Source organism: Halichoeres trimaculatus, unplaced genomic scaffold, assembly GCF_033239565.1.
Source record: "Halichoeres trimaculatus isolate MK-OKI-2021-1 unplaced genomic scaffold, fHalTri1.1 fHalTri1_scaffold_22, whole genome shotgun sequence".
Taxonomy (NCBI): Eukaryota; Metazoa; Chordata; class Actinopteri; order Labriformes; family Labridae; genus Halichoeres; species Halichoeres trimaculatus.
In genome coordinates, this window is record NW_027437200.1 from 16,625,708 (window position 1) to 16,651,469 (window position 25,762).

Below are 25,762 nucleotides of genomic sequence, written 5' to 3' on the forward strand. Positions count from 1 at the left end.
AATACTAGAGGTAGACCGATATATCGGCCGGCCGATATATCGGGCCGATATTTGGACATTTGTCTCTATCGGCCATCGGCCGTATTTTCTTTTAAAAAGCCGATTTTTGATCCGTTGTATAAAATGACGCAATTTTTGATCAGGCACAAAAAAGATGAGCACCTCAAACTTGTGGAACCACTTGGATACATTACATACTTTTGTTCAAATTATATTAATAAGTTTAAATTTCTTTTTTGACATTTTAAGAAGAGTGTGAATGTTTACTACTGCTTGTTACATTGTGTGTTTACTCAGACAAAATGTTTCATTGTTTTGAAAGCTGAATAAATGGTCAGAGGATTGGACATGACTTGTTGTAATAGATTTCTTTTAGTTGCTCAGAAATTGCTGCGTTTCACAAAAATGTGATAAATAGATATTTATTTAACAATCGGCCTGAATATCAAATTGGAAAAATCTGCTATGCATATCGGCATCGGCTGCCCAAATTTGGAAAGCATCGGCATCGGCATCAGCCCCCAAAAAACCCATATCGGCCGACCTCTAATCAATAACTGTGAAACAATAAAATCTTCATGTGTTTACTTAAACAACCAATAAAGTGTCCTGAGTTTTAGGTCTCAGAGCAAAAAGCAACAATAGCTGGCTGTCAGACCTTCCTGGAGGTATATAAGATCAGTTTTGATGGATGGTTTTAAGGATGGGCCGATCACCAATCCCTGATAACCTATCACTGATCCCCCAAAATTAAGGAAATCGGCCAGCCGATCGATCGATGCATGTCTATTGGAAGTATAAACTTAAAATGAGGTAAAATAAAGACAGCTCTTTAGCCTCTTTGCTAACAGCTACTTGGTGCTTTCCTATCATCTATACCTAATAGGCGCAAAACTGATTACTTTGAAAATAAGGAGTTTCCTTGCTTCATTTTTCTGCACCAAAGATTTCAACTAAAGCAAATTTTGTTTGTCAAATACCAAAATGTAAAAAAGAAGTTTTCTCTACCTTTAGGATTTCTGTATGAATATGTTAATAGTTTATGTCTTCTCATGTTACACTTTGATAGGGAACAATATATTGTCTTTTTCAATTTTTAACTGTTATACAGAGAGGTCTTTTGGCAGTTTTTATGTAAATTAAAGATAAAGTTTCATCTTATCTTATCTTAGATATTTTTGGGGCTTTTTATGCCTTTAATGCAACAGTAGAGGACAGCGGATATAGTAGGAAAGAGGGTGAGAGTGGGCAGCAACATGCAGGAAAGAGGCCACAGACTGGAATCGAACCTGTGCCACCCGCTTGAATTCAATCATCTCCACAATTTAATCACTTCTTTTTTATCCCCTTTTGAACATTTCCTGAAAATTTCATGAATTTCATGTGAAGTTTCAGCTCCTTCCACCAGTTTCTCTGTGTGTTCAGTTCACAGATTCAGTGTCGGAGTCTTACCGGGGACCAAGCTGGAGAGCGGACCTGCTACTCTTCATCTGTGCAACAACTTACTGGCCCTGGCCCGGGACGTCCCTCCCGTCATCGTCGGTCACTGGAACCTCCCAGACCTGCGCAGATATGGACCTGTGCCTAACGGATTCGTCTTTGAGGGAGGAACGAGATGTGGTTACTGTGAGTTTCTCTCTTGATGTTGCTACATTTCGATGTCCTTATTTTGGAGCATTAGCCCTTTAGCTGTTATGATGTTCCTAAAAGTGGCGCTTTGTGTTTGGCAGATGGTTCCTGAAGGCATCAAGATAATTGGTTATTAAGTTGAGCAGCACACTTTGGGTTGGAGAAGCATGATGGGGAACTAAGGGGGCAATAAAAACAGTCTAATAAAACTTGGATATTCGCTTAATGGTGTTAGGAGAGCTAATACGATATATAACTGAGAGTTTGATGAAACAGGAGGGTTGTGAAATCTACAGCAAAAAGGAGACAGTAATTAAAGCCAGGTTCAAGTACAATAACATGACACATGATGCTGCAAAATAAACAGAAAATGGGCTTTGAAAAGCACTAACAACCACATCAAACACTGACTTCATCATTTCATGAAAAGAGCGCCTCTTGAGCAAAATCGGACTGCATCATTAAATACTAATAGCTCATAAAATCCCCCAAAGAGCTCTGTTTCGCTTATGTCTTTTCAAGCAGACCAAATAATCACCAGCTGTGATTGAGATGATTCATTACAAGCTTTTATTCAGCAGTGACTGCGAGAAAGAGAGAAAGAGGCTCCTTCCCTGCACAATGGCTGCTCTTCAAGCTGTTTAAAATACAGGGGGAGCAGACACCTCTCAGAGATTCATCGAGGGAAACTTGGGAGTAACAAAAGGGAACGTTGTGCAGTCAGAATCAGGACTCCAGCTCTAACTTCCACAGACTGAGGGGATGAGCTCAGGTGTGCTTTGTTGATCTGTGGCTTCACAGGTGAAGCTACACAAAACAATAGACCACACAGAGTTGTGAATTTCAAGTTTTTGGAGATATTTTTCTGTTCAGACCTAAAAAAAATATAAACCAAACTGCGAGGTGAAAGCTGGAGCAGTCCTTGTTAGTTTCTTGTGGCCTTAATGGGAATATTAGAAAACAGAGAACTCCTCGTTTTGTTGAATGACTTAAGAGGCTCCAGTTAATGTATTAGGATCATAACACCCTGATGTTTAGAAACTTGTTGATTTGAAGATGCTAACACCTGGATCAAATGTGACATTTTAACCCCTGACAGGTTGAGGGAATAATACAGATTGACTTACCACAATTGCGTCGATCATTGAGTGCCATTTTTAGGCACTTGGTCATGGATAATATGTCATGCCCTTGTGTACCGTGCCGAAGCACACTTCTTTAAATTGTGCCAAAGTGTAGAGCACGGTACACTTGCGGTCATACCTGCCAAACCAACTGGACTTGAGGTTGTGGCGTACTTGGGCACGGTACGGATGGCCAGTGTGACTGCGCCCTTAGGGAAGATGCGCTTGGGCATGGTACACTTCATAACGGCTAAAATACACCAGATGCATCTGCAGTCTGTCTCTTCTCCGTCACAGCAACGGGTCAGATAGGTTTCCATTCACGCGGACGCAGAGCTGTGACGCATAAATTCAGCGTATGGAGGATTGAGTGGGACAGGAAGTCGAAGGGGTGGGTACCTTTAACATTTGAAACGATACGGTACAGATGCTGGGTCGGTACTCATTGGTACCAATTTTCTGTACTGTTTTGTGTTTATGCGGTAAAAAATATAAATTGGTTTAATAATAAAACTTTTTTTTCAATTTAACATATTTATTCTTCAATATATAACCTTGTAATGCTGTGTTCATGTCCAGCATAGAAAATCACCCTCTCTTCTGCTCCCTCACAGTCACAAGGATGCCTTTAGGTACCTAGACATGGTACCTTTTGATATCACGTGAATTGGTACCTGGTACTTTTGACAGACGGAAACTACCTAAAAACACCTGGTGACTTTCAAAATAAAACAAACCGTGACAAAATCAGTTCGTATTTAGCTTGACTTCAATGATAAACACACATAATGAGCAGAGCCAGACCAGGACTCAACAGGTTTATGGTCTTACAGCCCAACATCAATGAAGAGAGACTTATCAATGGAGTGGAGTTTCAGTCGTGCAGGTTGTGGCACTGAACAAAAAGTTGGTGTGAGGCAACGAACGGCGTCAACACGCAACGGAACGGAGTCGGACTGCAGACGTTTCTGGTGTATTTGAGCCAAAATTGTGCAGACCAAAAAGACTTAACATAAGCCAAAAGTAAAGTTTAAGCCAAGTTCTCTGCAGTTCTTCTGACGTGATGATGTCTGTAAAAGAAGCAGTTGGGCTTAAGTCTGGTGCATAGTGGAGTAGTGTGACCATGTGCCGTACTAGAGAGTGTAGCACGGTACAGATGGCTAGTGTGGCTGTGCCTAGTCCTCTCACCGGGACACAGCGAAACCTTTTTATCTTCTCAGAACTCTCCCAGAAACAACACTTGCTTTTACCTGCTTGATTTTACACTCTGCTGTCTCTGCACTGTTACTGTTATTATTATCATTCTTTGCTTTTGTCACGCTATGAATCGGCTGTAATCTGCTCTCTTTTCCACTCTTGAACAGCAGTTGTAACCAAATATGTGTAAACGGTACCAGCACAGCTCAATCTGCAGTGAAGAGGAAGATTTTTTGTTGAAATAGGTCGCTGTTTGAGTGAAGAAAAGTCGAGTCCATTTCTCTACTTCTGACGCTGCTGTTCAGACAGCTCTTTTCCTCTTCATGAAAAACTTCTTGAGGTTTGTTTGAAAAGAGCTCTTGAGATAATTTAAAACACCATCGTAGCATTACGCAAAAACTGGTCCCCATCCGTCAAGTTTGATTTCAAAGTCTTGTGTGAAGCATATTTATGCTCCTTGTGTCTGAGTAATACGTTTAGCGATCACATGTGGGTGAAATATTAATGTGTTTGGGCTCTGCATACATTTCGCCCTGGGTGATGTGAGCGCCATTAAACCAAAATATTATTAATAAAACTGACGTCTTAGGCTGTTATTGGTGATGTTATTTATCAGTGTGAGTAATGGAAAACAGATGATGGAAAAGGCTGCAGACCTTTTTTGTTTCCTACGCCACGACTTTGTGTTTAAGATAAACCAGCTGCTTCATGACAACAAACACCTTCAGCAGGATGTGATTCAGACAGAGCGCGGTGACGGCAGCTAAAAGTTATCGTGTGTCACTACAGAGAAGAAGTTTTTGAGAAACATTTGTTCAATCTGAGCTCAGAAACAAGGTGAGACGCTGCTTACGGACAGAAAAGGAAACGTGTGCTCACTCAAAGGTGTCTCTGAATGTGTGTTGAAGGGTGAGCATTACTGTGACACGCACTCTCCCTGCAAAACGTGTCAGCAGCAGGGAGAGGAGGTGTGTGACAGTGTCAGACCTCTCACCTCTGGTTAAAGCAGCTGTGGGGCTTCCAGCTGCTTTTTGGTGACCTCCTGTTCACAACCTGCTCAACTGTTTGTTGTTTTCTGTTTTGAGTTAATGTTTCCTGGACTTTTGCGCCTTTATTCAACAAAGAGAAAAAAGGAAGGAACAGGAAACAGAGTGAGGAGTGACACGGGGAAAAGAGCCTGAAGGCTGGATTAAGACTGATTTATGCCTGACGCGTCCATGGGGTCTGCACGGCTTTGTGTGGCTTTTGCGGATGAATGAAATCATTTTTGCACCTATACCTCCCTGTGGAGTCCTTTTTGCACAGAAAATTTCCGTGCCATGCACACTCGAAAAAGTCTAACTTGTCAGACAGAGACGTGCAGACAAGATGTCAGAAGAACAGGATCTCCTAGTAGTCAAAGTTAAGAAATAGGCATTGGTATGACTCTATTACCGTAATAAATAATTAATGGCGTTACATTGCAGCCACTCTCAGCAGAGGAGAGGAATCGGTTAAAAGAACCTTGAAAAATCTCTGGGACAGAAATATAAAAAGGCAGACTTCTTCAACTTTTGTTTAGTTCTCTGGTACATGTACATTTGTGATACACTGCCCCCTGCAGTTTGGGAATGGACACCAACGGACACCGCACAGGGTGTTAAAAGCGCAATTTTAAGCTAACTACTAAGCTAATCACTGTACAAATTTTCTGAGGTCCTTTTGAGAATTCATTGTATGAATTGTAAAATATAAGGATGTAGTCATATTACTGTCATAAAAATTTCTGTCATTTTAATAGTTTCTTTTTCTGGATCTTAAAGAGGAAATTGTTGTGATGATGCAGATTTCAAAAACACAGGATGAAGTGTTAACATCCTTTGTGCAAACAAGAACAAAGTTCTTTGGTTAATGGTTGATAGGAAGGTTTCAGCTTCACCAGGGGTGGTACATTCCATTTGTACTCAGAAGTCGGAATTTACGAGTTCCTAGTGGGAAATTTCAACTGGAATGCCCCCTGAAGTTGGAATTTTGCACTCTAAGGGTAAAGAGATATTAAGCTCCTGTTATAAGAAGCTTATTTTAGAATTTCTGGCTTGTGTTTTCACAATAAATCAGCCATTTCCACTGTATTTTTTGGTATTTATAAATAGAAATACTGCTGTTATGGCAAGTTTTTCTGAGTTGGCAACTGGAATGTTTTTAACTCGGTGATGTAAGTGGATCGCATCGTATACTCACAGCTTGCTACTTAGCAGCCCAGCCCTGGGTTGGTTCCTCTTTGTCAAGAGCCACTGGCTGCTTCTCCCCACCGGCTCTGATGCAGTCTTAATGGCTATGCCTTGGCCCAGGCTCCTGACTCCCAGGTGTCTCAGCAGCCTGGTTACAGATGTTACCATGAACTTTCCACATCCTCTGGTGGGATCACCACTTGTCGGCCAATATCCACCAGCAGTTTCCAGTCACACGCTATGGTATGGATGTGCTCCTTGTTGCTTTAGCCCAGGGGTGGCCAACCAGTCAGAGACCAAGAGCCACAAAAATTACCGTGGTACCACATGTGGTCATACAAGCACACTTCCTTTCACACATAAACAAAATGACATAAAGTGAAAAAAAATAATTTTGAAATTCTATCTATCTATCTATCTATCTATCTATCTATCTATCTATCTATCTATCTATCTATCTATCTATCTATCTATCTATCTATCTATGAGCGATTGAGAGGAGCACATGCAGCAAAAAGAAACTGAAACTTAAGTGTAAATCTCATCACCCAAGTATTGATCAATACTGATCTCAACATTGGCATCAGTATATCAACAGTTTTGATTGAACGGCACATCACTATATATATTTTGTTTGTTTGTTTTTTTTGATGAATGGGGCCAAGAGCCACATGCGGCTCGTAAGACGCAGGTTAGCCACCCCTGCTTTAGCCTCTTCACAGACAAAAGCAGCTGCCCACGGGTGGTAAGGATTTGATGCAAATAAAATGTCCCACGCAGCAAGTTTCTAAACCTTTTGTTGACAGGAGCTTGACTCAAGCTAGTTTGACTAAGTTAGGATATAGGGCCTCATATTTGGGCAAAACTCATAAGTTATGTAAATTAAAAAGTAACAGGTAATAGTCCTTCCCATACAATGAGATACTTGGATTATTTTTTTTCAACCTGGCTGTAAATATCTTAACTTTTCGTGCACTGATTGCCTTTTTTGAATTGGTGTGTATGTGGTTTCTAGTGTTTCAGCGGCTGGCCTCAAGTGGACACTTGGTGAACTGCAGTTTTAGCACAAATATACTTCTGAAATGTACTGACCAATTGGAAAATCTGCTCGCTTTTGATACTTGAAGGCCTCAGACCAAATTCTTATTTTTCAACTTCAATTATTTCTTCATGTATTCTTTCCAGTTTGAACTGTTGATCACTCTAGACAGTGTGTAAGTTGTTTTCATTCGTTTTTCTCCTTTATTATTCTGAATGAACTGAACCAAAATTAAAAAACTGACCTATCATTTGCGAGCATTCTGTTTTCAAGCTTTGCTCTGAGTTTGCTTTTTGTATTTGGCTGGAATCGAGTAAACATTTTTAAATTTATAGTAACAAAAACTACAATGTAACAGAGGAGAAGGTGTTTATTTGTGTGATTCAGGGTGCTGGCACCAGTTTCTCAAACATCTTTGAATTTCTCTCACATGCAAACAAAGAAGAGTACAAATTTACCCAAAGTTTCTCTCTCTTGAGCGTTTCAGCTTCTGTAAAAATAAAAAGGACACTTTGAACAGCAAGCAGAGACTCAAGCTCGTTTACACTTCCCACGTAGCAGCACTGTGAATAAGTTGTGTTACTTTGTATGGATGCTGCGTTTAATCCGTCTATAGAGGAGAGCAGAATATTCCTGCTCCTGTGTTTGTTCCAACACAGATCCTTTCTCAGGTTGTAACAAACAAAACTCACCACCTGTTCTTTGTTTTGCTTTGTGTTTTTATAAGTCTAGCTTGTGGCGCTGCACCTGATGCTCAGTCACCTGCCGCCAAATACATGACATGACAATATGTTCTCCTCCAGGAAACAACAAGATTTAAAGAATCACCTTCAGCCCTCAGAGCACAGTTGAAGTTATAACGGTGCCTGACGAGAATAGAGGATCATTTCATTTCCGTTGATATCAGAACAAGGTTTTTCAAAGGGGACGAGTGCTGACCTTTGACCCCGCTCACGACCACAGAAGTGTTGGAATGTGATTGAAGCTGTCTTGATATGGGTGGTCTCAGGGACAGGGCGACGCTTTGACCCTTTCATTGATGACACCCTGTAATGGATGGCCATTTGTTTTACAGGAGGGAGGTCTGTGGAGAACAACCTTTAGCAGCAGATTAACCTTTAACCATTCCATTTCACCTGGAACGTCAGGTTAGATCGATGTCATGGTGAAAATGGAAAGAGTAAATCATTATTTTTAAAAAAGAAATCCTGATTTGTAGATTTTTGTGCTCCTTGTGGACAAAACAGTAAGCCTTAAGTGTTGAGCTTTACCTTAAATCCCCTCTTCCTCTCAAAAATCAGACCTGCCACTCATCATGAAGAAGGTTGATCCAGACTGAGGCAGCTGTGTCAGCCGTTAAAAATTACAGTGCAGTGTTAGTCCATCTCCTTGCTGATGATCCAGCTTGCTTTCCTTTGACATTGAAAGTCATCATAAGTCATTTCCCCCTGTTTTGTAACCAGAAGGGGTGGGAGAAAAAAGGGATTTTTGTTTGACAATATCAAAATCGTTATTCTTTGTCCAAAAAATCATTTTTTAAATTCAAATTTTTCATTTCAGTCTTTGTTTATAAACTGGATAGGAAAAAAGTTACCACTTTTCATCAGCAGAGGGTGAAATGTTTCTCTCTGACTCACGTGATGTGTATTTTATGGGTAAATATGGCTCCTGATTCAGTCTGTAGACATTATCATCATCATATAACTTTTTTTTACATGGTCTGGTGTTAAAAAAGCAAACCCAAAATCGAAGAATAGCAATTTAAATCAAATCGACGCCCCAAAAATCGCAATAGATTGGATCGTGAGAATGACAGCATATCGTCCTAGCCCTAATAACCAGCGACAAATTACCCACAGGAGCTTTGAGTAACAGTTTCATATTGCTTTGTTTTTAGGGTTGGGAATAGAAAACGGGTTCCTTTTGAGAATTGATACGAAATGTTTCAGTCCATCGATATCGTTAGCCTTTGTTCTTGACGATTCCCTTATTGATTCTTTACACGATGCCAGAGCTGCAGGATCTTATGTGACTAGTAGATTACATTTACCAAGAAAATCCTGTTTAAGGATTTCTAGCTTGAAATTTTACTGGCGAACTGAACACAGAAATCTACAGTTGCAGGTTTGTACGATAATTTGTTTCCTGACAGCGTTGAAAATTATGATGACCCAGTACATATTTCATATTCCAGATCTTAGTATCTAGAATATTGCCAGGATCTGGATCGTACTTTTACATCTGTCAGAAATTATGGTGACCTTGTCTTGTATCGTTTTGCAAAGCAATCCGACCATTTATGGTGGAGTTATATAAACATATGGTGAAAACAGCCCTATCTCACAATAATAAAGAATCCTTTAAAACAATCCTGGATCCAGATCGTGATCCGGATCACCTCCAAAATTTTATCACGTCTTCCTTATCCCATTTTGAACATTTACTGAACATTTCATCAAGGTATATTGGTTACTTTTTGAGTTATGTCGTTCACAGACAGACAAACTGTCCCAAAAACATAACCTCCTTGGTGAATGTAATTAATAAAATAACAAAATCAGCACCACAGTAGTTCAGTGGTTTTCAGCTTGGTTGCGTAAACTTTCCTGATTTCTCTAACTTGTGTTGAAAAAGTGATGATTAAAATTCCTTTTTCCTATTTTAACAAGGTACCAGACATACACAGGTGTTTTTATTGACACCAGCAGGAGGAGCAGCAGCGTGACATTTTACTAATTACACTGATTTGTTGGTGGATATTTCAGTGCTGCAATAAATAACGTGACACTAATAAAGTCTGCTTTCTACAGGGGCCGGTGTTTTTCTGCTGGCATCTGCAGAGAGCGAGCAGATCAGCTTTCTCTTCGACTGCATCGTCCGAGGCATCTCCCCCACCAGAGGCCCGTTTGGACTGCGGCCAGTTTTGCCAGGTCAGTATGAGAGGCGTTTAAAGCCGCGTGGCCGCCAAAGAATGAGAAGTCAACCCTGGGAAAATGAAGCTGTAAAAGTTACGACTCAAAGAAGGAAGTTTGATCTTTCTGCAAAGATAACTTGAATGAAAAGTCGATGAGTTGTTTCCAGGGAGGAGAAGCAAACATTGAAGTTGTTTTAATGTGCAGCAGCCTCCCCTCCGGTGCCTCTGGGGATTTGTCGCAGCTTTTAGGTGTGCTGCCTTCCTGGAATCCAACCATTTTTGGCTGAATGAGTCAGAGGATTCCTCTGTGTGCTTTGAAGTGACTAAATTATGACTGACAGCTGTTTTTTTTAAGTAATTGGATAATCTTCTGAAGGAATTTATAGTTTAGTCAAATCCTCTCTCCCACTCGAGCACACTGTGTTGAAAGAAAGGCGTGGGGTCATCTTCAACATCAGTAAGAGGATAGCTACTGTACTAACTGTGATTATTCAATTGTGGTCTATGTATAGTCCAGGTTGTCCTGCTACTGTTGCGGTGCGAGCTGGATGCTGGGCTGGCGTCCAAACGGTCATTAGATGTCTCTTACTTGTAACAGCAGGGCTGTCTGGCAAGATATCAATTTGTCAAAGACAGTAAGGTTAGTCTGTTTAATGAGCTCACTGAGCTCCAGCATGTCCGCCCTCAGCTCCTCTGTTCTCCTGACACCTTTTGTGAAAACTTGACAGCAGCTGCCAGTTTGTTAGCTTAATAACTCTTATTTTCAAAGGCCCTGCTTGCTCTTTTAAAACCACAAAGCATCTTCCACATTATTGAAGAAAAAGTGATGCAAAATAATTCATCACTTTAACTTTCAGCAGTTATTTGTCATTTTTCTGGTTGCATGTTTGTGGATTGAATTCAGCACAGGCTCAGTTTTATGAAATACTTATAAGACAATAACACCTCCTCTTTAGCATTATTAGCCTTTCGCCAAAGTTAACTCTTATTTGTTTGTTGTGGAGATATTTAGACACAAAAATGACTTGAAATGTCTCTCACAAGTGGTGGAGACCAACAATAGAGCAAAAGTAGAAATCCAAACCCAAATCATTTTACTAAGCACCTTATGGGTGTGTAATAAGACAACTGTTGACACTTTCACTTTCACTTTGTTAACATTTCGGTCAGAAATATGTGTCAATACTGCAGAGACTTTATAATAGAAATGCTAACTTAAGCTAACTTTTGGCCAAAGATGCAGAAATGAAACAGGGCTTTAGCCTCCTTGCTAACAGCTACAGTGTGTGTGTGTGTCTGCTTTTGTGGTGTTTCCACTGACTTATCCTGGGACAGATCCCCAGATAACCGAGACGAGCCGTCCCACTTTTTGGGACCCTTTCGTAGGGGTGCCAGACTGAACCGATCTGCTTTCTGAAGGTGGAGCTACGACACTGCAGACCGTTGGTCGATCAAAAGAATCGTCACTTACCCCGACAGCAGCTGCATTTCTCCTGGCGGCACACAGACTTCTCTGAAACAAAGCTTGATTGCACTTTGTATCAAAGAGCTACATGCCAATCACAGAGAGGACGAAATGCTGCATGTCTTCCATCTGTGCTCTTTGTTTACTGTGTAGCGTTTTTCTTCTTAATTGGATTTATTAGCGAGGTCGGCATCCGGCTTACACGCCACCTACCACGAGAGGGCACAGTTGGCTGTGGAAACACAAATGGGATCAGGCTTAACTGTACCAAACCGGACTGAACCAAACTGGACTGCTTGGTGGAAATGTGGCTTAAGTTGCTTCTGGGCCTTTTGTTGTCAACCTCGAGTGGACACATGAGGAACTGCAGATTTTAGCACTTCCATATTGGCTTCATGTCTTAATACTGAAGGTTGCTGCTAGCTTAAGACAATCTAACAATAAAACTTTATTATGCTTTTCATCTATTATTAAAAGTTTTAAATTGTAGGGCTTAAACGTGGTAAGATATGCAAAGAAACTGCCCACTAGAAGCACCGTGGCTTTGTCCAACAACTACAGATTAAGATGTCAAGTGGCAGTGCGATCCAGTTTGGCTGTTTTTTAATCTGAGTCAGGTTACACTGTCCTAAAACCACTTGAATGGAGCAATGTGTAACCAGAGGCGCGTGGGCATTAGCAGAGGACTGTTGGTGCTAGGTCTGCTAGTGTTAGCCGCACCCAGCGTAGAAATACCACATTATTTTATTACATCCATTGTAACAGGCTCTTGTTTTTAAATGTAGTGATGCTCAAACCAGAACAGATCATCAGAGTATGAAATTTCTCTTTCAAATACTAAAAAGGAATTTTAATCATCACTTTTTCAACAGAAGTTAGAGAAATCAAGCAAGTTTCACAACCAAGCTGAAAACCACTGAACTACTGAGTTGCTGATTTTGTTATTTCATTAATTACATTCACCAAGGAGGTTATGTTTTTGGGACAGTTTGTCTGTCTGTGAAAGACATAACTCAAAAAGTAACAAACCGATCTTGATAAAATTGTCAGGAAATGTTCAAAGTGGGATAAGGGAGACGCGATTAAATTTTGGAGGTGATCCGGATCACTGTCTGGATCCAGGTTTTTTTAAAGGATTCTTTATCATTGTGAGATAGGGCCGTTTTCACTATATATGTATATAACTCCACCATAAATGGTCAGATTGCTTTGCGAAACAATACAAGACAAGGTCACCATAATTTCTGACAGATGTAAAAGTACGATCCAGACCCTGGCAATATTCTGGATACTAAGATCTGGAATATGAAATATGAACTGGGTCATCATAATTTTCAACACTGTCAGGAAACAAATTATCGTACAAACCTGCAACTAACACCAAATTGTAGCAGAGAGTCTGCTGAAAGGGAGTATAACATTAAAATAGGACTAAAGTGTTGGTGACAATCACAATATGCGCTCTCTGAGTGTTTTTCTAGTTGGCATATCGATAGTTTGAAGATTTTATATAATGAACCTTTAAGTATCTTCGTCTGACTTGAAGATTGGTAAAAGGAAAATCTTTCATCTCTGTGTTCTTCAGTCTCACATTTAGATGCTGGGTATAATATGACTAAAACTATTAAGTTTTATCTGCTCTCCTGCTGAGCTCTTTCACACCTTCCATTTTCCACACTCGCAGTTTTCAAACATTTTCTCACTCAGTCTGCAACTTAACAGGAAATGTGGACCGGGCAGCTGTAAGGGCTTGTGGGTATTCTGGTTTTCACACATCTCGCCGCCCGACGGCAGGTTGAGCTCATACTCCTATTATTGTGGCGCGTTCTTGAATAAATAGCCTGGAGGATGTGTGAGGGGGGAGCGCGGGGTCAAAGTCGCAGTTCACACAAGCAGAGCAGCCAAAGCCTCCTAATCACTCCAAGCATGTATGTAACCTCATCCACAGGATTCCACTGCTGCCTCCCCCTTCATTTCATACCCGGTCACCCACCACTTCCCTCCCCTCTGCCTTCCCCTCCTGTCCCTCCTCCTCGTTTCATCTCATCTTATCCCTCCTGCAGCCTGTAATTGTGTCCCTCACTCTCACGTATGCTTCACCTCTCAGTCTTTGTCAGTGCCCTGCATTAACTGATTAAACCCTCTGCCCTTTATTTTGATTCATCTCTGATATGTCATCTGCCGTTCACCCTCACAGGCTTTTATTTCCACCTTCCTCGCCGTCATTCACGCTCCTCCACTCTGAAACCTCCCAGAAATTCTCCTTCCTCACATTAACAAACCCAGTCACCTAGAAAAGTCGCACACGCTTCATGCAATCAAGCTGCAAATTGCATGGCCATGAAGGAAATGAAGGTTACAAAGAGATAAAGTGAGTTACCTTCGAAAGGAAAAGTAGCTGCAGATCACAATGCGAGGGGTTTTGAGCTCCTTTTAATGAGAAAATGAAGTGAGTGTACAGCTCACAGCTCACAGCTATCGTTGGCCAAATGAGGATTTACTGGCTTCTGTAATGGTCGAAAGGGAGGAGGTGTTAGTTGCGCTTAGCTGGGATGAGCAAGCTGCAAAAATACTGAATGTGAAAGGATACGACATCTGTCAGTCAAATTACCCATGCGATTTAGTGAGGATCGTGATGCAGGAGTTACATTTTGATAAACTTTGGGAAATGTTTTATACTTTTTTGACAAATTAAAGATGACTTTAATGTTTGGTGTGAGAAGGTAGCAGCACTTGCCATGGATTTTACACAGAGAACTGTGGTATTATAATGTAGGGTGGACATAAGGTGAGCAGGACTTAATGTGAAATAGAATCCTAAGCCTGGTTCTTCTGGGTCATATCAAAGTCAAAGGTCTGTGTAGCCCTCTTTCTGATGCTGAAGCATAAGAGTTCAGCTCTTTGTGAACATCTCCCCTGTAATGACATAGAAAAAAGACATAATATTAAAGAAAATCACACATAATAAATTTATTATTATTATTTTTAAAATATTGAAAGTCAAATGGAGTGTTTTATACGTACACTTAAAAACTTGACAGAAAAAGTGGCATTAAACTGATGTTGCAAGGAAATAATGGGAAAAAAAGACAGGGTCAGTTGGTAAAACTGATAAATGTCAATTGGTGTAACCAATGTTTTACAAAAAAAAATCTGATATTGCACAAAAAAGTTACTGCGATTATGATTTTATCATTCTACTACACCAGAAAAGTTAAACTTGGTACAATTATAAACCAACTTACCCAACACAATCAAAACCCATATTTTCAATGCACTTTAAGATGATATTTATTAAAAAGTCTATGGGCAAAATACAGCAGAGTAGCTCTTCAGCGCCATCTACTGCAGTGGAGTTGCAGAAGTCAGCTAAAATGTGGATTTATAATCTTACAAAAATATTGATATAAAGAGTTAAAATATTGATATTGGTATCAGGAACGGGCGATTTTGGATGATCATACAGACCACAGTGCCCCCATGTGTTTTGGAGGAGTACTGCAGAGCAAAGCGTACACACTGATGCAGAAGAGTGTGGTGCTCTCAACTGTCCTCAACATAAAGGTACAAACCAGGCTGAGGGTGAGCAGATGAACAACCACCTGGTCACTATACGTTAACCCACTGATTATCTGTCTGCAAACCTAAATAATCAACAATATGATTGAAAAATGCTTTTATCATCTTTTTTGGTTTGTTTAAAAATTATTGTTAGCAGGACTTCAGGGACAAAAACACACTAATATGACTACTTTTGGTTCAAATTTACATCAAACATCACATTTTTATCCAGCAAAAATTCAAGTGATTTTTCATTGTTATTTCAGCTGATGAAGATCTTCCAGCCCATCACATTTTGAGACTTTTTTAAAAACATTTTCTTGATCCTTCACTTGATTTCCAACACAGCCAGAGCTCAGACAAAGAATAGGTACCAAATTAGGTACTTTTGTAGGTGCTGACTGAATTCTGTCAAAAATACCAGGTTCCGATTCGCGTAAAACCACAAGGTACCATGTTTAGGTACCTAAACGCATCCTTGTGACTGGGAGAGAGTGGAAAAGTAGATGATTTTCCATGCTGGACATGAACACAGCATTGTAAGGTTACATATTGAAGAATAAATGCGTTAAATTGAAAAGAATATATATTTTATTGTTAAACAAATTGATATTTTTTACTACATAAACACAAAAAAGTACCGAAAATTGGTACTGTATCGTTTTAAATGTGAAAGGTACCCATCCCTAGCCCAGACCTTTTTAACGTTAACTTCCTGAGCTGTTTCTGTGATTACTTTCCCCTTTTTCTACTTTTCCTTTTTTTTGTTTCTTTTATTGACTGGTTATCTTTGACATCTATGTTATCTATGAATCTAACGTTTAGGTTTCTTTTTAAAATATGTGATATTACAAATGTCCTTTGTGATGTTTGGAAAGGTCTTCATAAAATGGAAATGTAAAATATTTACAATATTTTTTCCAGCTTCATCAAAAGTCATCACTCACTACACTATCAAAACTTGAAAGTTTATTTAATCTCACCTTCGAAACTTTTCACTCTGGACCTAAAACTTCTTTACAAACATGAAGTGCACCTGCATGAATGTACCTCCAGGACCAGCTGCTGTATGTCAAACAGGTTGAGAGAATTTCTAAAGGACAATTTCCTCCACTAACTTAGTGGTAATGGAAGAGGACACTGCTGACAGCGTCCACTTAAGTCGTCTATTTGTCCGTCCAGGTCGATTATTTTTTAATCTGAGGACACTTTGCGGCGCTGCAGGTTGATTCTCCACGTGTGGCATTTGATCTTGAACAATTTCCCAGAGTCTGCTGCGTTTACCTCAGGAAATTGTTCAAGAACAAATCCCACACGTGGACTGTAATGGCGGGTAACAAAATCAATCTCTTGGTAGAATTGACCTTGGTGGTCTTATGTACACTAGATCCTTGAACGGTCTTTAGCCAGAGGGCGTTCCGACACAAACATGTGGCAGCGCTATTTTTAAACCTGTAGTGTTCCACAATTACTGAAAGGTGTTCCCCTGTGTGGCCCTCACAGACCACATCATAGTACACCACACTGCTGTCAAACAGTGTGTTGTAGTTCGTCTCACTGACGTGTTGTTGAGGATGTTTTATTTTAATGAGGCCACAGACAGATGAGTGAGGCTCTTGTGGTTTGAAGTGTTTCTTCCTCCTCTGGAGTAGCTCGATGTGTTTTCACAGTTGTGTCACAGCCGAGTAAGACACCCAGCTTACCTCACTTAAACTTCTCTGTTTGACATCTTCAACATTTGCTTCTTCTCCTTCCTCCTTTTATTTCTTTTTTTGGTCTCAAACAGATCCCAGTTCCACTCAGACGAGTTCGGAGGAGAGGCTGAACCATGAGACTCAGGAGCTGGAGAAACGACTGAGCATGCTCTCACAAAGGAGCAGCACAGGTACAGAAAATGAAAATGTATCTTTGTTTTATAATCATCCCAAAGCTCTGTAATCTTTGAATGCAGGGATCCAAAAACAACAGAAGATATATAAGCATCCAATTATCCAGTGCTTGGTTGTTAATTATGTTTGCAGATGTTGTTTTCCTCATACTCCTGATTTATTATTCTCATTATGTGTTGAAAACAAAGAAGAAAGGAGACAGAGGATTAACAGTTTTATCGTGCTCTTTGATGAAGGCGTTTTTAACAACAGAGGTAGAGACAAGACATTAAAAACATGACAAGCCAGACAGGCCCAGCAATAAAACCTTTGAATGAATTAATATCACAAACAAAACAAGTTTTATGATGCAAAACCATTGCTCTAATATAGTGCCACAGTACTGTGTATTTACTAATTTGAATAAAAAATGCAGACTCTGTTAAAGAAGAGTCTTGATTTGATGTAGAGGTAACTGTAGAAAAGTCTAATCTTGTTTCAGCAGAGTTTGGCCTGAGCAGGAAGAGCAGGCTGTTGTGGACGGTAAAGTAACAAAATGAAATTTCCAATTAAAAAAAATTTGACTTCAAACAGCACTCATATATCTTGATCTCCTTGAAAGCATCAGAAATGATAAAACTCTCAAATCAAGCTTTTTAAAAGTTCTTGTCTTTTCGTCTTAAGGACATACCAGAAGAAACTGTTTTCTCGTCATATTTTTAATTTGGTAAACTTGAGTCTCTTGACTTGTGAATCCATCTGAATTATTTGGTTTCTTCTTTTTTACTGCTTAAGTGAACCAGAAAGGCACCTCTGTGTAACCAACTTTTTACAGTAAAACTGAGACTCACCAATAAAACTGGAACTGATAAATGAAACTGATAGTCAGAAATGAATATAAGACACATGGAAACTGAAACTTGCCAGTGAAACTGAGACTCTTAAATAAAACTGAAACAGAAAAATAAAACTTAAGTCTCCTATAATTATTTTACTCACAAATGAAACTTAGACTCTTAAATGAAACTAAGGCTCATCAATTAAACTGAGACTCAACAATGAAACTGAGACTCTTAAATAAAACTGAAACTCACCAGGGAAACTGAGACTCGCCAATAAAACTTAGACTAACCAATGAAACTGAGACTCATTGATAAAACTGAGACTCACCTATGAATCTGAGACTCTTAAACAAAACTAAGGCTCACCAATGAAATTGAGACTCACCAACGAAACTGAGACTTTCCACTGAAACTCAGTTTCACCTTTGCATGTTAGACTCACAAAGAAAACTGAGACTGGACAATAAAACTGAGACTCATGTATAAAATTAGGATGCACAAGTGAAACTGAGACTCATCATTCATTTAGACTCACAAGTAAACCTGACCCCTTCCGCAACAGTTGAACTCTTCTTTATGCTTGGGTTTTGTGCACGAAGTCTTGTCTGAAAGTATTAAATTTATAACTGCTGTCATCACAGTCAATAACTGAAAGCTTTCGTTATTTTCAGTCATGTGTGGTAGGAGATGTCAGACTATTAGCCTTGTCTTTAGAAAACATGATTTATGGTGTGAGAAGATTTAACAAGAACAAGACAACAGACAGACAGAAGACAAAAGTGATTCGTTAAAAAAAGGAGGGTGGACATTTTCAGAGAGATATGATAGAAATTAGATCAAACAAAAAAAATTGGAAAAGGGGAATAGAAGATTTGAAAAAAGATGTTAGTCGGCAAAGGTTTCCACTGTAATTGATTCATATTTATGACTGGTATCTTTACAGTATCATTTTGCCCGTCTGCCGGTGGAGACGACCGCAGTATATCCGGCTCCTCCGACACATCGGACACCAGCCAATCGGACTGCAGCATCGGCAGCCGCCTCGCCATTTGGCCTGAACCGCCCTCCAACCCCTCTGAGAGCAGCAGCCACACCAAAGCTGCCTTACAGAGCATGGAGAAGGTCTCTGTCTCACAGGGAGGCGCACGCTGTCCTCCTGCTAAACCTCCCAGGCAGCTCCAGGAGATCGGCCGTCAGAGCTCGTCTGACAGCGGCATCGCCACCGGCAGCCATTCCTCGTACTCCGGAAGTTTCTCCTCCTACACAGGCAGCCTGGACGCAGCAGGCGAGGACTTTGGGTCTGTTTTCAGCCTGCCCCCACACTTGGCACAAGACCTGAGCCCTTGTAGCTGCCCTGCTGCCCCTGGACATGAATACCAGGTACCGTCATCACTCAGGTATCTGTATGACTCTCCTAAGAGTCTGATAGTGGAAGGGAGTGTGACTACCAAAGACAATGAACCCTCCACGCCAAATAAGAGCACTCCTGCTTCCTCAGACCTCATCACAGACTCGACAAAGGAGGATAAAAACGGGGGCAAAACCTGTGAGGGCCACTCAAAGACTCCTGAAACAAAGTCAGAGAGTGAACACTTAGAGGAGGGTAAGAAAACTAAAGTGGCGCCCTCTAGTGAGCACCCAGACTCCTGTCACATCTGCACTTCAGTCTCCAAAACCATCGTGACCATCTGCTCTGTCTGTGGAGGATTTAAGGTGAGAAAAAAAACATTATTTTCTAAAAGACTCTCTGTCTTTTGGTTTACGCTCTGATAAGAGGAGTTCAGCTCTTGTTTGCCATCTGCCTGCCTGTAAAAAAGACATCCTCTCTGTTCATATGTCCTCCTGCTCATGCTCGCTTGTACCACACGCAGCTTCTTTCACCCTCTAATTCATCCTGTGGCTCGCTGTCAGTGTGACCTTTGTGGCGTCCGGCAAGCTGACGGTGATGCTACACTGAGTTGGTGTGAAGAACAAGAAAAAAAAACCTGTCCCGTGCTCCATCTGTCCGAAAAGTCAGCGTTTAGCAGTCACGAAGATTGAAGTTTGCTTTGTGTCTTGCATATTTAAACCTTGAATCACGATGGTCACAGAAGTCCATGAAAATATCTCATAGAAAAATCAACTTGAATGTCAACCCATCGACTTTCAATACCCAGGGTACAAAAGAAGAAGTTAACATTTTCTTTTGGAGCTGTGGGGTTCAGCTTCAGTCTCCTCTTAATGATTCTTCTGTCCTCACTGTATTGATCCTGTTCTTACTGCAGACCTTTATTTTATTTATCTCCTTTAGATTGTTTGATCCATAAAAGTTGAATAATACAAACCTGAATTATCCACATTTCGAATTGTTGTACAGCCATCCAGATATTAGGTTTATATTCATTATGTCATAACAAAACACTCCCCCTCATTTTTTGCATACCACAAAACTGTGATAACTTTCAAATTCTTTTGATAGTATCAGAAGTTATCACGCATCAACTGCAACTTCCTCCTGGCAGGTAGATGATCCAGAATGCAGCAGCATGTCTGGTCTTTAACCAGCTCAAAACAGCACATCACCCAGCTGTTAATCTCACTTCACTGGCTTCCAGGAGCAGCTCCAATCAAATTCAAAGCTCTTCATCTGGCTTAAAAAACACTGACAAGAACAGCTCCTTCCTACCTGGGGTCCCTCATCCAGGTCTACACTCCTTCCCGCCCAGTACGCTCTGCTTGTGACAGACACCTGGTGCTCCCAGCCCAGCACGGCTCCAAATCTCTAGCCAGACTCTCCTCCTCTGTTGTGCCCAAATGGTGGAAGAAATAACCTAACTCTACACAATCCACAGAGTCTCTTTCTTTAAGAGAGGTCTGAAAACTCATCTGTTCAGGAAACACTTAGACTTTTAATCTGACCCTTCTCCTCTTTGTCCTCAGGGGTAGAACGAGTCAGAAGGTCTAAGACCCAGCTCTTAGTGAATTTTTAGCTCAAATTACTGAATGTTTGTAGAAGGTTGAAATATATTGTTGCAGCAATTGATTGTAGTTAGTTGGCTAGTTTAGTCTACATTATTCAAAAATAAAACATAAAAGAAGAAAAAATATATCCTACACTTAATGGCAGCACCTGCAGCCAAATAAAAAAAAAATCCTTCTGTCCAAATTCTTGCTTGTGTTGTACGTTGCTTTGGACAAAAGCATCTGCTAAATAAAAGTTATAGAATCATTTAAAGCCTGAAAACCAAGTAAAACTTTAAAGAGGGGATAAAGTGCTTTTTTTAAGGCTTTATATTGTCCTACTTTGCCTTTGGAGAAAAGAAATCTCTTTTGTTTCTCACACTTGTGTAAGACACTGTCTCTTTAAAGGCTGGGTTAAGCTTTCTGCACGAATGTGTCGCACAGAAAAGAGACGCATGGAATCGGCACAAGAGACCGTGTGTGCCTAATATACTGTTTCACAATCTGCATAGTGTCCTTTCCCAAGCTGCAGGGGGCGGTGTTTCGCAAATGCACGTCTACCACACTACTAAACTAAAGAAGAAGAAGTTGTTTACACTGTTTAAAGCATTTATTTCAGCCAATTCCTCTTCTGTGCTGAGTTTGGCTGTTACTTCACGCCAGGAAGTGTTCATCACACAGTTATCATAGTGATCTCTGTGTGGTGAATAACTCTGGTTTGTCTGCACGTTTTCAACCAGAAGTTAGAAAATTTTTAGTCGCAGAAATTTTTTCATGAAAAGGATCGTGTGAGGAGGGGAGGCTGCTAGATTGACATCATTCGTACGCAGACACGTTAAGCATAAACCAAGCTTAAGTCTTCCTGTTTCACAAACAATCTTTCCTTTGAACAGGACAGCTCCCCCAGAGGCCTGTTAGGGGCAGAGCTACGAGCAGACCTTGGTGTTTAAGCCCTGCGTCTCCTCAATGTGTCATTGACCATCGTGCTAATGAACAGACCATTGTTTTATGTTTAAATAGTGTCAAAACTCCTGGTCACATTATGTGTCTTAGCTGTAGAGCAGCCTCCCACCACTGGTTGGGGCTGTTGCTCTGAAACCAGTAGAGATAAGATAGAGAACTGGACATGTCCCTGAATTTAGAGGTTTTTGACTTTGCATAAAAGTTAGATTGAAAATATTAAAGAAGAAGGTCTCTGGTTTGATTCCCCAGTCAGGTAGGTGCTTTTCTGTTAGAGGTGCTTCAGGTTTTTCCCCACTGTCCAAAACCTCCTCATCAGGACCCTGAAAGAGAGAATAAGTGAAGATAATTGATAGATGCTTTGAGATAATGATGGCTGGGTGGATATGGCTCCCCCTGCTGGTGGTGTTTCAAGCAAAAAAAAAAACACATTTCATTCATCATCTAAAGAAAATGTTAGCTTTGTCTTCATGGAGTCCTTGGTGAACTAAATGTAACATGAGATGATGGAGGAGCGCAGAGGAACATTTATCACCCTCAGCCTGAGCAACACAATCCTCCTCTGTGGTGTTTACTCGCTCACAGCTCCAGGGCTCCTTCAAAAGAAAATACTAAACAGCAACTTCATCCTCACACAGAGACCATTCCTCATTTTCTCACATATTTATGAGTGTTTGAAGATTATTTAGGCAAAAAAACGTGTTATTGCTGCAGGCGTACTGTTAAAGAGGCTCAGTGCTGCTGATGTGACACATGAGAGGATTGTGGGTAATAAATCATGTATTGTAAATCTGTGTACATTAGTTACAGTCTCCTATAACCCTTAACTTACAAAAGCTCAGTCCTTTGGAGACCGTGGCATACAGGAGGGACACCACAACTAAAGTTAAGTTTCAGGATGAATTAACCTCTTTAGACCTTAAATACTTATTGAACTTAAATATTTAGTTGTTTTTTTTTTACTAAAATGGGTGTAATTTTTTTATTTCACCAAAAGATGATGTAGTGTCCCTAAATGTGGCTAATCGCTCAAAGTTTAAAAAAATAAAGTATCATGGGTCTGAAAAGCAGGAATGAAATGTCCACATAAGTGGACGTTATGTCAAATCAATGATCAAAATAAACAAAGAAAAATCAATATTATAGGAAAACAAAATGGGCTGGAGACCCTGGCTGAAATAATCAAAAGGTGGGAAGGTACTGGGCCACAGTCATGCTTTGGACCGTCACACCCAACACCTCCCTCTAGCCTAAGAAGACACTAAAGTCCTGATATCAAAAGAAAAACTGATAATTAAACTACCTGAAACCTCCAGCTCAAACTGAAACACAATAAAATAACAAAACTCCATGAACTGAACTTTTCTAGAGGGGACAACCAAAACCTGAGGGGTAGAAGAAATCAAACAACAAAGCCTCTGTGACGTCACCTGAAACCATGAAATTAAGCCAAACCGTCAACGCAGCCACATTCGCTATGACGCGAGCTGTGAGTTTTTCTTTCAAACAGCTACAGGGCGCACGGCGGTCACGTGACCTGAGCTGTGCCTCTAATTGGTAAATCAAATGACCCTAATAACTTCCAAACCCCATAGACAGAAAAAAATACTCACTGTACAGTTCGTGCAGATAGTGAAGTCAGCATTTTAGACCCAAGCTGTTTCTGAACCAGGCTGTAAATATGTTTTTAACGCCATAAAAGTCAGTTTATATGGCTGGGTGTGTACGTGACTTCTGGTCTTTCTGCAGCCTCAAGCAGATTCCAGACGAACAGCGACTCTAAGCACTTCTGTATAGGCTTCATTTTTACTGACCGGATGTTGCCCCTTGGTCCACACGTAGCCCAGTATCTGGGAAACCGCATATATTTTTAAATGCCTATCATTCCCATGAAACTGCAGTTTTGTGTCACCAAAAATAATGTTATCTTAAAACTCCAGCCAAAGTGAAGAGTTTGGTAAACTTGGGTTTCGTGGTGCAGACGCTGGTAAGCGGAGTTTCTGATTCTCTAAAGTCACAGCTGAATGATGGGAGCTCATTCTGATTGGTCGGCACAGGTTTTAGATCTGGAAAACAATGCAAAATATGGTTTTGGGATAGGGATGGGTACCTTTCACATTTGAAACAACACGGTACCAAAGCCCACTACCTAGCAATCGGTACCAGTACTTAACGGTTCCAATTTTCAGTTCTTTTTTGTGTTTATGTGGTAAAAAATATCAGTTTTTTTAATAATAGAATACAAAAATACTTGGATTTAACTTATTTATTTTTCAATATATGTACGCTGATAACACTCAGGTGTGCAGCAGGCAAAGGGAGGAGGGACCAGAAAGGAGACAGGGAGACAGACAACATCACACTCCTCTGAGCTGAGCTCGTAAAGGGAAACCCGAGCTGTTTGAGTGTATAGTATAACAATTATCCCACAAAAAGACTGAAAACAAACACAGAGTTGATCCAATTAGCGATGGTTTTCTGCGTATGAAAGCCCCATGTAGTGTCTTCTTTGGTCTCCGTCGTGACGAATCCTCTGCTGAATATCGTCCCTACAAATGCACTTTTGACTCCTCTTTGAGTGACACACGCTCAAAGCTGTTTTAACGGGAACAACACAGCCTTTCTTCTGAGAAATCAGACCCTTTTTCACATCCTCATCTTCAGCTTGGGGCAGAGACAAGCTGAGGAGTCGGGCGGCATTGAGAAACAGATGAATGGCTCTTTTCACTGGATTGTTTATCATTAAAATAACACACAGATCATTGCCAGTCTTAAAAACACCAAGCCAACACATATCTATTTATATCTCATGTGAATGTTAATTAAACCAGTGCAAGCTTTAGATGTAATTAGTTTTTCTTCCATGTCACAGGGGACACCGAGCATCCCTGCAAGTGGGTCAGTGATCCCTGCCATACCAGGTAAGTTCAGAGAGAAACGCTGCATGCATTAATGCTGCACGCATGAAGAGTCTGTGCATGTTGTTGAGCTCCTTAATCTGATCCTCGACAGAAAACAAAGAGTTTTTAAAGGTTTTCGCCCCCAGAACGTCATATTTTCAATCCAGCAGATCAAAGTGTCGTCAAAACAAACAACACCACAGAGAAGAAATCCTGCCAGTCTCCACCAGCGAAGACCACTGAGGATTCACCGCCGCCAAAGAAAGGCAGGGAGAAACTGGTGTGTCTCCTCGCCAATCTGTTAGGCTTACCGCGAGCTGATAGGCAGCTGGAGGCAAAGTCTAACAGCCTGAACTTGTATGAGTCAATGAGCCCGAGGAGTGAGCTCATATCTGCGCCAACTGTCACCTGCGCTCCAGCACAAGATGCGCCGAGAGAGAAAGCAGATGTCATTTATGAAAACTGTTTTAAGTGCCAAGGAGAGCGCTGTCGGCCTCCTCCACGGGCAGCACCTGCTGAAGTGTGCCCAAACAGGAACATCTCCACCTTAAAAATATCTCCAACCGAGCGGACGAGGAGCGGGGAGCGTGGAGCAGCTGCTGACGAAGCTCTGAGCGGCGACGAGTATGAAGAGATGAATGGTTGGACGGAGGTCGGTGAAGGTAAGAGGCCTCTTCATAAAGCTCCTGCCATCCCTCTTCAGTCCTTTCCAAAGGGATCTTCTTTATTTTTCCAGCTTTCTGTTTCTTTATAATCAATAAAAAAAATCACACTTTCCTTCAGGCTTCTTCTGTTTCTCTGGTCTTTAATCAACGGCTTGTTTTCTGTCTGCACTCTGAGGGTTTCCCTTTGTTGTTGTGTTTTAACAACGGGGCTTTCTCAGGCTATGAGAAGGGATCAAAGCCACCAGATGAATAAATCATAAATGTTTATCAGGCTCCACTGATGAATCATAACTACTGGAAAGAGGCTGTGAAGGTCTTCAAAAGTTACTAATGTCCCTCTTGGGACTGTTTTTGGCTGTTTTTTACTCTTATGGGTGAGCAGTGTCAGGCCTGCTTGGCTGACGCATGATTTACATTCTGGCATCCTAAAAACGTAAAACAGACTCTT

General features: G+C 40.7%; 1 protein-coding gene across 3 annotated transcripts in view; it reads left to right on the forward strand.

Moving 5' to 3' along the window:
* Positions 1 to 25,762, forward strand: part of dok7a (docking protein 7a) — a 49,255-nt gene that overhangs the window by 6,124 nt on the left and 17,369 nt on the right. The window contains exons 4-9 of one of the 3 annotated variants that reach the window (XM_074662173.1): positions 1,426 to 1,626; positions 10,010 to 10,129; positions 16,926 to 17,024; positions 18,793 to 19,562; positions 24,622 to 24,670; positions 24,796 to 25,311. In XM_074662173.1, the coding sequence (XP_074518274.1) occupies positions 1,426 to 1,626; positions 10,010 to 10,129; positions 16,926 to 17,024; positions 18,793 to 19,562; positions 24,622 to 24,670; positions 24,796 to 25,311 (1,755 nt within the window). The remainder of the gene's footprint in view (positions 1 to 1,425; positions 1,627 to 10,009; positions 10,130 to 16,925; positions 17,025 to 18,792; positions 19,563 to 24,621; positions 24,671 to 24,795; positions 25,312 to 25,762) is intronic. The other 2 variants (XM_074662174.1, XM_074662175.1) reach the window with 2 other exon arrangements.